A 12,163-nucleotide genomic window follows, 5' to 3' on the forward strand; every position below is an offset into this window, starting at 1 on the left:
CCGCCCTTGGGCTGCCATCCCCGCGCACCAGCGCATTCCCAGCGGGCCCTGGCCACCGCTCGCTGGCTCCCTGCCTCTTCGGATTTGCCTGTGCTGAGCATCTCGAAGAAATGGACGCGCAGAGAATGCGGTCTTCCGTATGTGGCCTCTTGCTCTCCGTGTCTCAGGTTCGTGCAGCCGTTAGCAGCATCAGGGGACGCACTCCGCGGTCTGGAGAGACACCCTCCCACGTGCCCCCAGCCCCGCTGGCCCGAGGCCCTGCTTGTGCCTCTGTGTGGGGTCACTCTGTGCCGGGACGCTGCCCCCGCCCCCCACACTGGGCGGCTGCACCACCGCACTGCTCTTGCACGTTTTCTTTCATGAGAGCGTGGCCAGGGTAAGGACAAGGAAAGGCCTGGGCGCTGTGCCTGGGGGTCATGTGGTGGGGAGGAGCCATGCCCCCTGGTTGGGGGGTTCTTGGTCCACTTCGCAGCTGGACGCTGGCTGGAGCCATGATTAAAAGTTCCCCGGGGCTGCGGGGGCGGGGGCGCGCGTGTACCTGTGCGGGGGCGGGGCGGAGCCGTCCCCAGCCTCACCCTCTCACCTGCCTGCTCTGTTCCCTCCATCCTCCCCTTTCCGGCTCCGCCAAATGCCTCTCCCCCTCCCCCGACCCACCCAGGGCCGCCTCTAGTTCTTCCGCGCTCCTGCTCTGCCCCGGGCTCCTCCTCGAGCGCGCCCCCCCGCCCCCCCTCTCCGGCCCTGGTGCCCCGGCTCAGCTGCCTGGGGAGCAGCGTCGGCCTGGGGCTCGGGCGCTGTCTTAGCTCCGTGAGGGGGGGACAGCGCGGGGGGGGGGGACAGCGGGGGGGGGGTCAGTCGATGTTGCAGAGGTTGTATTGGCAGCAGACGAGGGACACGTTGGGGCCCAGGCCCAGGCTGAGGATGTCCGGGCAGTTGCTGTAGCACGATTTGGTCACCAGAGGCAGGTCAATGACGCTGAAGGGGTCTCCTGGGGTGGACAGAAGCTCCCTGAGGCTCTGAGCTGCCTGTGCCCCCTGCCCCACCTGCCACCAAGCCCAGAGTCAGTCCCCAAACTGGGCGTCACCGGCCCCCTCCCTTGGGTCCTTTCCTGCGCGGAGGTCAGCGGATGCTCCCCTCGCCCTGTTCCTGACTGGTTGGGAGCCTGGATCAGCTCTGCCCACTCTGAGCCTGGGTCTCTTCTCCTGGGCAAGGAGGGCACAGCTGGCCCACCCCGCACGTCCCCTACTCACGGGTGCCAATGCTGACGCAGTAGTTGGAGCCCCGGGGGCATCTGGCCGCATGGTGGCACCCTCCGAAGCCCTTGCACTGGTGACAATTCAAGGCTCCGGCTGCAGCCGCGGGCGGAGGGACAGGTGGATGGACACACACACAAAGAGGGACACAGGGATGGGCAACGCCCGCCTAACAGCACCCTCTTTTCCCACCCAGTGCCCCCCTCTCAGATAGGGGGGTGGGGAAAAGGTCACCATGTCCCAAGCCTCAGCCCGGGGCTGGACAAGGTCCTGGCCCTCTGCCCTGCCATCCTGTGGGACTGCTCTTCCCAGGATGCAGGTGGTCAGGCCCAGGGCCACAGCTGGGGCGGCTGCAGCTGGAGGCAGCTCTTCGAGTCCGTCCACCCAGGACAGTGCTGGGCTGGGAGGCAGGATGGGGTCTTCCCCGGCTCGCTGTGTGCCCCCCCCCCAGGGGAGTGGATGAGCAGGGGCCTCACGCAGAAGGAGTTGAGGGTTGGGGGGAGTTTGGGATGGGGGGAAGGTGGTGAGGGCTCCCCAAGACATGACCATGCCCATGTTTCCTCTGCGGGGCCTGAGCAGGACCCCTTAGGCCCACAGACACCTTCGTGGTGGTGGGGCCTCCACAGCCTCCGTGGGGAGTGGGGAAGCAAGGGGGACAGAAGAGCTGGACAATGAAAGGGACAGGAGAGAGGCTGGCACAGTTTTGGTTGATGTTTCATCTATGGGGACAACCTGGAGGCTTTGGAAATACTAAGTTCATCCCCGAAATGTCTGGCAGATCTGCCCATCAGCCCTGTCCTTGCATGTGGGCGCTGCGTGGGGCTCTCTGTCCCTCTGTACCCACCCCCCATGCTTCTTGCCTCGAACTTCCTCCCTCCCTCCCTGCGTCTCCTTCTCTGGTTCCTGCACTCAGGGTTTCTGTCCAGGTCCCGAGCCACGGTGCCCAGGCCTGCTCGGGCCTTCTGCACGTGCAGACCCAGCACCCTCCCAGTCACAGAGCCAGTGGGACGAGCTGCGAGGCCCGCACCACGCACGCTCACCATGTGCAGGCTCGGAGCCCCAGGAAACTCCTGTCACAGTCCAGGGCAGGTGGACTCGCGCCTCCCCCCGCCCCCCCAGTCAGTCCTTCGGGCCTCTGCTAGGCGGCCCCAGCCCCGCCATCAGCGTTGCCCTCGACCTGCCCCAGACCAGCACGCTTTCAGACCCAGGTCCGTGGCCACGATGATGCATCGCACGCTTTCACCAAACCACAGTGTGCACGGGAGCACACATGCACACCTGGGCAGGGGCACACCGCGCCTCCTGGCCAGCCCTGAGCCCTCTGCTCACCCCCTGGGGATGTGGGTGGCCTCCTCCCAGAACCACAGAGTAGGTGATGGAGACAAGGAAGTCTCCACCATGGGAATGTGCCCACCATCAGCCTTGACTCGTCTGCCAGCCCCACAGAGCAATCTGAGACCCCACAGGTGACCAGGAAAGGTGACAGCGCTTGTCACAAAGCCCATCAAAGCTGCTTGAAGCCACCCTCACATCAAACCCGATGAGGGTGTGGTAAGCTGAGTATGCCACCTAATGGACAGACAGGGGAATGTCACCTGGAAAGCCGGGGTGTCTGTGCCCCAAGAGTACCCTGGTGAGAAACGCAGTTCCTGCCTCCCGCTCTCATCTGCTCAGCCTCCCAAATGCCTCCCTGCTTTGCCCATGTTCTTCCTTCTGCCTTCCGGGCAAAACAGGCCCCAGCTCAAATGCCACCTCCTCTAAGAAGGCCTTCTGGATTTCCAGGCAGAGTTGATGGCTCCTCCTTTGACATGCCCACCCCGAGTTGCTGGCACTTCTGCTCCAGCCTGGTGACAGTGTCCCTGCCCCCATGTGATCTTGCTCAGGGCTCTCTCCCTGCCCCCACCGCCTCCGACGTGAAGGACATGGGTGGGGTATTTCACCCACTCTTCCGTGCCCCCAGAGCATCCTCCTCTGTACCTAGTGGGGCTCGGGAGAGCTTTGTGGAGGGAGGGGAGGAAGGAAGGAAGGAAGGGCAGCCAGGTGGCAGGGCTGTGGGTGCAGCTGACCACGCTCGTGTCCTGTCCTGGCTCACACTGTGTTGCAGACGGCACACCTCCCACTCTGATCCCGGCTCACTCTGAAGCGGGGCCGGCATGTGGACTGGGGGGGCGGGTGTGCTTCTCCTGGGGAGCAGGGAGAGGACACCAGCAATGCTGTGGCGTGTGGGGCGCCTGTGATCCACTGGACCTGGGCTGAGCCAGGGGAGGGAGGAGGGGCCTGTGGGTGGCCACTCCTGGATGCCACGCAACCCCTGTGATAGCCCTGGTGGTGACAAAGCCTTTCCCCACCCCTGTCCATCCACACCGATGACCCTGAGGCAGTTCTTAGGGCTCATTGAGGAGACCTGGGCCCTGAGCCTCACAGACCTTCCCCACCGAACAGAGAGCCTGCAAGAGCCCGGGCCTGGGGAGGGTTCCCGCAGGTGAGACAGTAGCGGATCCCAGACGGTGCTGGGTGGAGCCCGATGCCCATGCCAGGGGCCGTCCAGACACTCGCTCTATCTCATTTAGGGCCGCGGGCCGTGAGGAGGGTGCTGACCCAGATATAGAGACAGAGGCCTTGCCAGGTGAGGGCTGGGGGGGTGGGGCTGGTTGCAGTTGGATCGGGGGTCTAGTTGGTTTTGTTCGGGCCTCTGGGTGGGCGGGTGGAGATGCCATCCCACCTCAGGTGCGGTAGGAAGGTGAGGCCAGATGTGGGCAGCCCCATTTGAGGAGAGGTGCCCAAGAAGCCCTTAGGCAGGCATCTGGTCCAATGGGCCTGGAGCTGGACAGGATGGGGCCAGCGATAGCAGACGTGGGCTGAATACAGCAATGGCCAGAGTGGGGAACTGGCCCCTCAGGAAGCCTGAGCAAGGGAGGAGAGACCCGAGTCTCAGCCAGAAGAGAGTTAGGAGGGGGCCAGAAGAGGGTGGTCCTAGGAAACAGGTGCAGGCCAGGGGAAGCTGAAAGAGGCCCTCACACTCAGTGTGGGGGGTCACTGTTGAGTTGGAGAAGCTGTGGGGGAGGTGGGGGGAGAGGGCTGTCAAGCTCGGGGCAGGGCGCTGGGAGGTGGGCAGCCCTTACAGGGACAAGGACAGCACTGAGCGCTCGGCTGATGGGCCTGTGGGTCGAGGAGGGGGTGGAGAACTACTGAGTGCTGTCCACAAGCAGGCGGTAGGAGGCGGCAGGTGGGGAGGGTCTAGCGCCCAGACAAAGGGGTGGAGGGGGCAGGAATTGGGCTTCCCTGAGGTGAGGAGCCACAGTGCAGGGCTCGGTGCTGGCTGGGGTTGGGGGACCGGCTTAGAGCAGTGGGGGAGGAGGTGGCCCCTGAACTCACCCAGCTCCAGGCTCAAGGCAGCGGCCAGCAAGAGCCCAGGGAGCAGCCGCATGGTCTCTTGGGGTGAGGCTGGCTCCCGGGGTACCCGGCTGCCGTCTTATACCTGCTGCTCCCGCCCTGCCCCCGCCGACTCCGCCGTCTGACTCACCTGGCAGCTGACTCAGCCACGAAGCCAGGCTGGGGCCCACCCAGCCCCCAGGCCCGAGGGCAAGCCCAGTTTATCACGCAGACCTCTTTCCTTGCCCATCAGGTTGCAGGGTGGGGATCAGGTAAGACTACCTGGCACAGGGCGGACCCTCAGCTCACAGACTCTGGTTTTCCTGCGAGGAACTGGAACGAGGGTCCAGCACGGGCCTGAGCTCACCCTTCCCCCTCAACATGCCAGCGAAGCTTAGGGCCAGCCAAAACTGCCCCCTAGGCGCTGGATGGCCAGCACTCTCCACAGAGGCAGAACACGGGCGTCCTCAGCGGTCCTGCCTGTCAGATGGGCCTTTGTCCAGAAGTGGCCGTGGGGGGCTGCCTGCCTTGCTAGGAGTCATGCGGGCTCGTGGTTGTCACCGAGCTCACACTGCAGGACACAAGACCTGCAGCTGTTTGCCCCCGGGGGGTGGGTGGCGGGAGGGGCGGGTAGCAGAGACGTATTTAAAAGGGTCCCATGATGGGTGAGGGCCCAAAAGGGCACAGGTCCGCCAGCCACACTGTTCTGCCCAAGCTGGCGGGGGCTGGGGCAGGATGGGGGCAGCGCAGGGGGCGTCCGCGGGGCGTTGACGCTGCCCGCCCGCGGAGCCCTGTGTAAGCTCTGGCTGCTGAGTGGCATTTGTCCGCCGCTCTATGTGGTGGACCCCTTAGGGCTGGGGGCTGGGTGGATTCAGACCCTGCTCCCAGGTGGAGGAGCCTGAAAGCCCGGGTGGCAGGTGGGTTCCTGGGGTCACGCCTCCCTCCCCTGGCCCCCTCCAGCCTTCTCTAGGGACCCCTCTCAAAGGGAGCAGCTGGGTGAGTTGGTGGGCCTGCCGCTTTCCCTGGAGCCCCGGGATCCTCCTGCTTCTCCGGCTCGCTCCCCTCCCACGGGTCGTCCCCTTGCCCCGTGCCAGCCCTGGCTCCAGGGGCAACTGGATGAGCCAGGGTGAACTGGAGTCCGGGACCAACAGAGCCGGCAGGGCCAGCCCTACCAGACCGGATAGGGGGAGCTGAGCTTGGGCTGAGGTGGCTGGTGAGGACCGACCAAGGGCAGACATATTTATTCATCCATTTATTCACACACTTGAGATACTGAGGGGGCCTCTCTGAGGGCTAGAGTGAGCCAAGGAGGGCGCTCTGGCCTGAAGGCGGATTCTCATGCTGATCAAGGTCAGGGTCAGGGCTAGGGGTTAACCTTAGCTGCCGGCAGAGGCACGGCCCTCGAAGTGCCCAGACCTCGCAAGTGGCATGAAAGGAAGAGGGACCTCCCATCGATCCGTCCGTCTGTCCATCGGAGGCTTCCTGTGTGCTAGGCCCTGGGCTGGGCACGTACACCCACAGCCTCGTCCATCCCCCCGAGGCCTCGGCTTGGTGGGAACCATCATTCCCACTTTATCAATGAGACAGCTGAGGCTCAGAGACGTGCGAGATGACCTCCAGGCACCCCGAGTTGTAGAATCCAACAAAACTCACTGAGGGGGGGCAGGAGAAAGAAAGAGCCATCCCAGTTTCTTTGTACCCTTTCCAGAGGTAAGATACATGTTTAACAAACAAATCAGCCGCTGCCAAGGGAGGTGGGGCGGTTGGTCCAGCCTCCCTGCCCCCTGCCCAGCACCAGCCCACCAGCAGCGGGGCTGGCGGGGCTGGCGCTCTGGATGCACCCCTTCCTGGTGCCTTCTGCATGCAGCGGGGCCAGGCTGCACGCACAGCCCTGGAGCTGCCTCTGGCTGCAGACGCCAACCTGTGCCCCCAGCTCAGCGCCTGCAGCCCAGCTCCTCAGCTGGGCTCCAAGAGTCGTCACGGGCGGCGGGCGGCACGGCACAGAGACGCTCAGGCTGCTTCCAGACTTGGGACGGCCCAGAGAGCTGCCGGGAGCCCGAGCATCCATCCACATCGAGGGGGTACTCATTTCTGCTGGGGGGATCCCCACAGCGGACATGCCCACTGCCTGGGGGCAGCCTGCTGCCCCTGTGCCCTCCTCTCTGCGACCCCAGCCCACGGCCCGGGACACAGACACAGGGCTGGACGCCTGCCTGGGGGCCTCACGGCTCCTCAGATCTCTGGTTCCACTCTTCTCCTTCTAGAGCTTTCCTGACCCTAAGCTCTTAGAAGTATTTCACAGGCTCAGATCGCTTTCAGTTCACAATTCCCCTCCTTGGCTTCCCCGCCCCGGGCTCAGGGATGCAGTCTCCCAGCTGGTGGGAGAAGACTCTGCTCAGTGGGGCCGGGGTGTGGTGGCTGGGCGCCCCGGTCATGCTGGGCCTCAGCTTCCTCACCTGTAAAGGGGGCGTGGCAATGGCTCACACCTTGCAGGGTGGACGTGGAGCGCTTGCAGCCGGGACAAAGGAAGCCACAGAGATCAGCTCCCGTCCTCGTCGGTGCCATTCCCACTGGCACTGCCTTCGAGTCCGGTGTCACAGGCTTCCCACTAGGGGCCGGCCCCGTATTAGTTGAGGGCCTCCCGAGGGCTCTGTGCTGGGTTCTGAGGACAGCCCAGCAGGCCAGGGCCCTGTGGGTAGGTGGGTGGGGTGGGGGCATTGTCCTGCGGGCCGGGTGCAATGTTGTGGGCCCTGGGTTTGGACCAGGTCACAGCGGAGGATGGACAGATGGGGACAGAAGGCAGGTATAAGAAGCACCCCCATACCACGGCAAGCCCAGCTCCCTGCTCTCAGTGACCCCAGAGCCCACAGGTGGCCAGGCAGGCCTCTAACTTCATCACCCACCGAGGGGAGGGAGGACTGATCCTATGCTCCTCCCAGCTGTGGCCTAGGATGCCTGCTGACCCAGGACAAAGGTCTTACACAAGCAGTTTACCAACTGCTTCCAAGCCTCTCCCACTGAGTCAGGAAGCCAAGGGTGGCTAGGGCTGGAGGCCCATGTCCACCCTTTCTTCCTGCTGGCTTCCACATCCAGAGGCCTCTGCTGGCCTTCCAGCCAGCTCTGTGGGGGAGCTGAGTCACTCCCCCGAGGCTGACCACTTCTGGGGATCCTGCTGGACCTGTGGGAGCTCAGGGCTGGGGTCTGGCTTGCTCCCAGCCTCCCCCAGGGAAGGTCTCATACTGGATTGGGCTTCAGGGGGAGGAGACACCCAGGTCTCCTGTGGGGACCGAGTTCTTAACCAGACACTCCTTGGGGTGCAGCTCCTTCCCGCCCAGGATGAGGCCCATCTTCCCGGACCTTCTGGGAGGTCCAACCAGCTCTGCCTGAGGACCCCTACTGAGGCTCACGCAGGCTCTCCCAATCCCTTGAGCTCTGGGGACACTGGGTGAAGCTCTCCAGGCAGACTCTCCAGCACAGGCCCCCCGATGAGGGCCACGTTTTAGGGCCATGGGCTCCTGAGTTCCAGGGACAATCCCACCACATAGGCATTTGCCACAATCCTGCCAACTGAGGACCAGACAGCTAGAAGGGGCTCCTGGGCCCTCTACAGACACCAGAGCTGGGGACACTGGTCAGGTAGCCCTTATCCAGGATAAGGGCTGGATATGTGCTGGGTGGACATATCCCCAGCTGGGCGGTGCTGTGCTGGGCGGACTCTTGTTTCCCAAACCAGGCCAGGGATGGGATTCACCTAGGCTGGGTACCCTTTAAATAATGCCAATTCTTGGGCCCTTGGGGGTCCCAATGCCCCACTGGGTTGGGGGCACCTGCAGACCACTCATCAAATCAAGGAGGGAGCTCTTCAGCCCAGGGTGGATCTCTCTCTCCCCTCAGGTGGAGTCAGAGGGTAGAGGGTCCTGTGGAGACTCTCAGGCTGATGGGCTCTGCCTTTGGGGCCAAGGCCAGCTCAGCCAGCACTCATTCAGCCAGGCCTGCAGGCCACAGCGGAAGGGGGCCAGTGGGTGTGGACAGTGGTTGTTGGGATTGGGTTGCAGAGGAAATCCCGGGGCGCGACTTCCCGGGGGAAGTCTGGTCATCTGCATCCCAGACCCCACCTCTCCCAGCCTCTGTCCCGGGTGGACTTCCAGGATCCCCCCAGCCCTGGCTGACTCAGGTGGATCCTGATCCAGGATCCCCCCAGCCCTGGCTGACTCTCGGACACCTGCTGCAGCTCACCCCCCTCCATTAAGGGGCATGCTTGGGCTGAAGACCAGGCTGTTTTGGCCCCACTCAGCTTCCTTCCCTCCCTGCTGAAAATAGCCCTGGGGTCAGCTCTCAGGCTCCACCAAATATAGCCGCCTGCCTGCCCTGCCCCCAAGTGCCGGCCAGCCTCAGGCCAGGGGAGGGGAGGGGGAAAGGTCAAGGATTTGGCAGAGCAAGAAGGGAAGAACCTCTTACTAGGCTTCTGAGACTGGGGGCCTGAGGGTCCTCTTTAGGATGAGCCCACCCCCAAGCCCCCAGCCAAGGGCTGCCTGGATATACCGGGCTTCCTGGCACTCCTACCTGGGACAGCTGACGGGGACAAAGGCCTTCCTCACATGGCCCTTTATGCCACACTTACCCTGGGCAGCTCCTGGCCTCAGTCAGAGCACAGAGACAGCCCTGCTGGCGCCCTAGCAAGCCCTTCTTCCCAGGACGGTCCCCCACCCATCCTGGGTCCCTGCTTTGCCCTGCGCCTCCACACACTTACTGGGCAGACTGGGGCAGGGCTTTGCTCCCAGAGCTGCCAGGAAGGTGGGCCAAGTCTCCCTGCAAATCAGTGTTCCTCAGCCAACTGAGGACCCCAACTAAGCAGCACACTTTGCCAGACACCTTTGGGAGGGCTGATCCCACATCAGTCTTTCGCTAATGGAAGGTTGTGGTCTGGGAGCGAGGCCCAGGGTGGTGGGCACTCTAGCAGGCAGTCCTGGGTGTGGCTGGGTGGGGGGTGGGTGGTCTCTGCGCGTGCAGAAGGTGGGTGGGGTGTGCAGGGTGAAAGGGTAGGGCTGAGCCTCTCAGAACTTTGTCCTTGAGTGGGTCTGGGTGGGGGGCGGGGGTTTAGAGCAGACCCCAGAGGGTAGCCAGGAATATGGGGGCCAGGGCCAGGGTCCCGGGGACGGAGAGGCCAGCTCTGTTACAGAGGTCATATTGGCAGCAGGAGGTGGTAGAGGCGTGTTTGGAGTAACCATCATACACGGTCTCGAAGCAGCTGGGCACGCATGACTTGCTCACCTTCATCTTGGTCGGGGTGTAGTCTGCAGAGGGGAGGCGGGCAAGGACCCCAGGTTGGCCCACCCTGGTGTGCAGGGCCTTTAGGGCCGGTTCTCCCTGAGCCAGGTGCTCCCAGAAAGAATCCTAGGGCAAGTGGGAGCCTCCCTCCTCAGGGTCCCACACTCCCAGGGGCAGGAAAGAACACCCCTCACGCCTCCCAGAAAGCGCTGCTGGGGGCACCCACTGACTCACAGGTGCGCGTGGTCATGCAGTAGGTGACCATGGCCGGGCAGCGCATGGGGTTGAAGCAGTTCTCTCCATTGTAGGCACACACGTGGCAGTCCAGAGCCTGGGCTGGGGGCCAGGGGATGGGGTGGGAGCTGGGTGGGGCGGGTCCCCGAACAGGGAGAGGCCCTTCCTCCAGCCCACCAGACCCCAGGTCCCATCACCTTGCCCAGGGCAGAACAGCTGGAAGGAGAGGTGGTTAGGAGTTCTGGCCTCCCTCCCCACTTCTGGCCCACCTGACCCCGAACATGGGGCTGTCCATCCTTCTGTTCTCCATCCGTCTTACCCAGAGGGAGGCCCACCAGGGCCACCAGGAACAGGGTGAGCAGGGGCGCCATGGCTGGAGGTGAGAGGACAGAGTGGGAGTGGTGAGGTGAACAATCCAGGCTGGGGCTGGGGCAGGGAGAAGAGGGGGCAGACAACCCCCCTGCTGTCCCGGAGCTCCTGGTTTACTGGAGGCACGGCAGTCCTGCACAGAGGGGGGACGAAGACAGGTGGTCACCACGGGGACTGAGGGACCCCAGGGGACCTGGGCAGAGAAGTCCTGTGCAGACCTGTGCAGACTGAAGGGGCAGTGGTTCATGCAGGGGCCCTATCCTCACCTAAGGCCCTGAGTGCAGGACTGGGCCCGAGGGGTGGGTCTCTCCTCACTGCTTCCCCTCCCCTTTGCTCCTGGTGATGAAGGCGAGCTGAAGACAAAGCATAAGCGGACACCTAGCAACCTCCCCCCGCCCCCACTCCTGGGTAGGATATGGGATATTTTTCCAGGAAGCTCCCAACTGTCTTAATGTTATTGCTTTACTACAAGGAAAAAAATCCCTTGACAACAGCAAGGCCTCCAGTATCTTGTAGGTCCTCTTTAGCATATGAAAGGTCTTTTGAAAACCTCCGGTTTTCCTTCCCTCCACCAACCCCATAGTATATAATCAATTGCTCCTCACAACCCCAGTGCAGCTCCCTCTGCCCACGGTCCCGACCTGGGCTTTAATAAAACCACCATTTTGCACCAAAGACCTCTCAAGAATTCTTTCTTGGTCGTGGGCTCCAGACCCCACCCCACCAAACCTCACCTATATTCCAAAACCACATCACTGGGGTATCCCTGAGTGGGTCCCCCACTTCTGCTCCTTTAAGGGCCCAGGTGGGGGCCGCTCTCCCAGGAAGACCTCCAGAGCCCAGCCTTACTTGGGCCTTTCAGGTCTGAGTCCCTGGCCACAGGGGGAGCCCCAGGCAGTGATGAGCTCTGATCAGGCGGTGGGGGAAGTGCGCTTTGAATGTGTTCCAGAGGGGCACTTGGGCAAAACAGCAGGAAGAACTAACTTCCCAGTTTCCATACGATGTTTGGGATGAAGACATTCAATCTCTGGTAAGGGGTTGGGGGAAGTCTGGACTACGACTCCCCTCCGCCCTGCGGGGATATTCGGGGGCGGTGGGGGGTGCACAGCGTCCCCACCCCAGGGGACTAAAGTAGACTCCGCCCTCCCCGAGAACATCAAACCAACACTTCTCCCAGACCCCATTTCCCAAGAGTCAGCTTCAGGATGCCAAAGGCCTGAGTGAGGCCAGGCCTGCGGCTTCAGCGCTCCCCGCCCCCTCCCGGAGAGCTCCGCCCCAAAGACTGCGGTCCCAAGCAGAGGGGGAAGGTTTCGGGGTGACCTCAACAGTGACCTTCAGCACACTGTACCTCCGCTGCGCCCGGGACTCACCCGCGGCCGCTCGCCGACCGCTCGGTCTGACAGCGCGATGGTCCGAGCCCCGCAGTGACCACGCCGCAACACCGCTCCGCAGCCTCTGCCGCTGGAAGCCTCCCACCGCGCGTGAGCTCACTGCAGGAGGCCCCGCCCCGGCCCGCCCCGGCCGGCTTTGGACCCTCCCCGGACCCGGCCCTGGCCCGCCCCCCTCCAGCTCGTTCCAGTCTCCGTACCCCACCCCCGCCCGCGCTCCAGTCCGTCCCAGCCCCGCTCCGGCCCCGCCCCCTCTGCAGCTCCGACCCCCTCGGCTCTATT

At 63.6% G+C, this 12,163-nt stretch overlaps 2 protein-coding genes across 4 annotated transcripts; both read right to left on the bottom strand.

Moving 5' to 3' along the window:
- SLURP2 (secreted LY6/PLAUR domain containing 2) lies at positions 1 to 5,595 on the bottom strand. Its single transcript, XM_081817153.1, has 4 exons — positions 4,372 to 5,595; positions 2,781 to 2,819; positions 1,248 to 1,419; positions 1 to 985 (listed from the first exon to the last, which is right to left on the bottom strand). Exons 1-4 carry the CDS (start codon positions 4,675 to 4,677, stop codon positions 849 to 851), a joined length of 654 nt encoding a protein of 217 aa, XP_081673279.1. The 5' UTR covers positions 4,678 to 5,595; the 3' UTR covers positions 1 to 848.
- A 264-nt stretch (positions 5,596 to 5,859) lies between these two features.
- Positions 5,860 to 12,009, bottom strand: LYNX1 (Ly6/neurotoxin 1). Of its 3 annotated transcripts, none has more exons than XM_006746100.3 (4): positions 11,864 to 12,009; positions 10,444 to 10,626; positions 10,125 to 10,226; positions 5,860 to 9,916 (listed from the first exon to the last, which is right to left on the bottom strand). In XM_006746100.3, exons 2-4 carry the CDS (start codon positions 10,493 to 10,495, stop codon positions 9,720 to 9,722), a joined length of 351 nt encoding a protein of 116 aa, XP_006746163.1. In that variant the 5' UTR covers positions 10,496 to 10,626; positions 11,864 to 12,009; the 3' UTR covers positions 5,860 to 9,719. The 3 variants fall into 3 exon arrangements, with proteins under 3 accessions (XP_006746163.1, XP_030872635.1, XP_081672770.1); XM_031016775.2 differs by having other exon boundaries at positions 11,842 to 11,988; XM_081816644.1 differs by lacking the exon at positions 11,864 to 12,009 and adding an exon at positions 10,760 to 11,767.
- Between the last annotated feature and the right edge of the window lie 154 nt (positions 12,010 to 12,163).

The sequence above is a fragment of the Leptonychotes weddellii genome, chromosome 4 (genome assembly GCF_054177405.1).
Source record: "Leptonychotes weddellii isolate Sample4059 chromosome 4, ASM5417740v2, whole genome shotgun sequence".
NCBI classification, from domain to species: domain Eukaryota; kingdom Metazoa; phylum Chordata; class Mammalia; order Carnivora; family Phocidae; genus Leptonychotes; species Leptonychotes weddellii.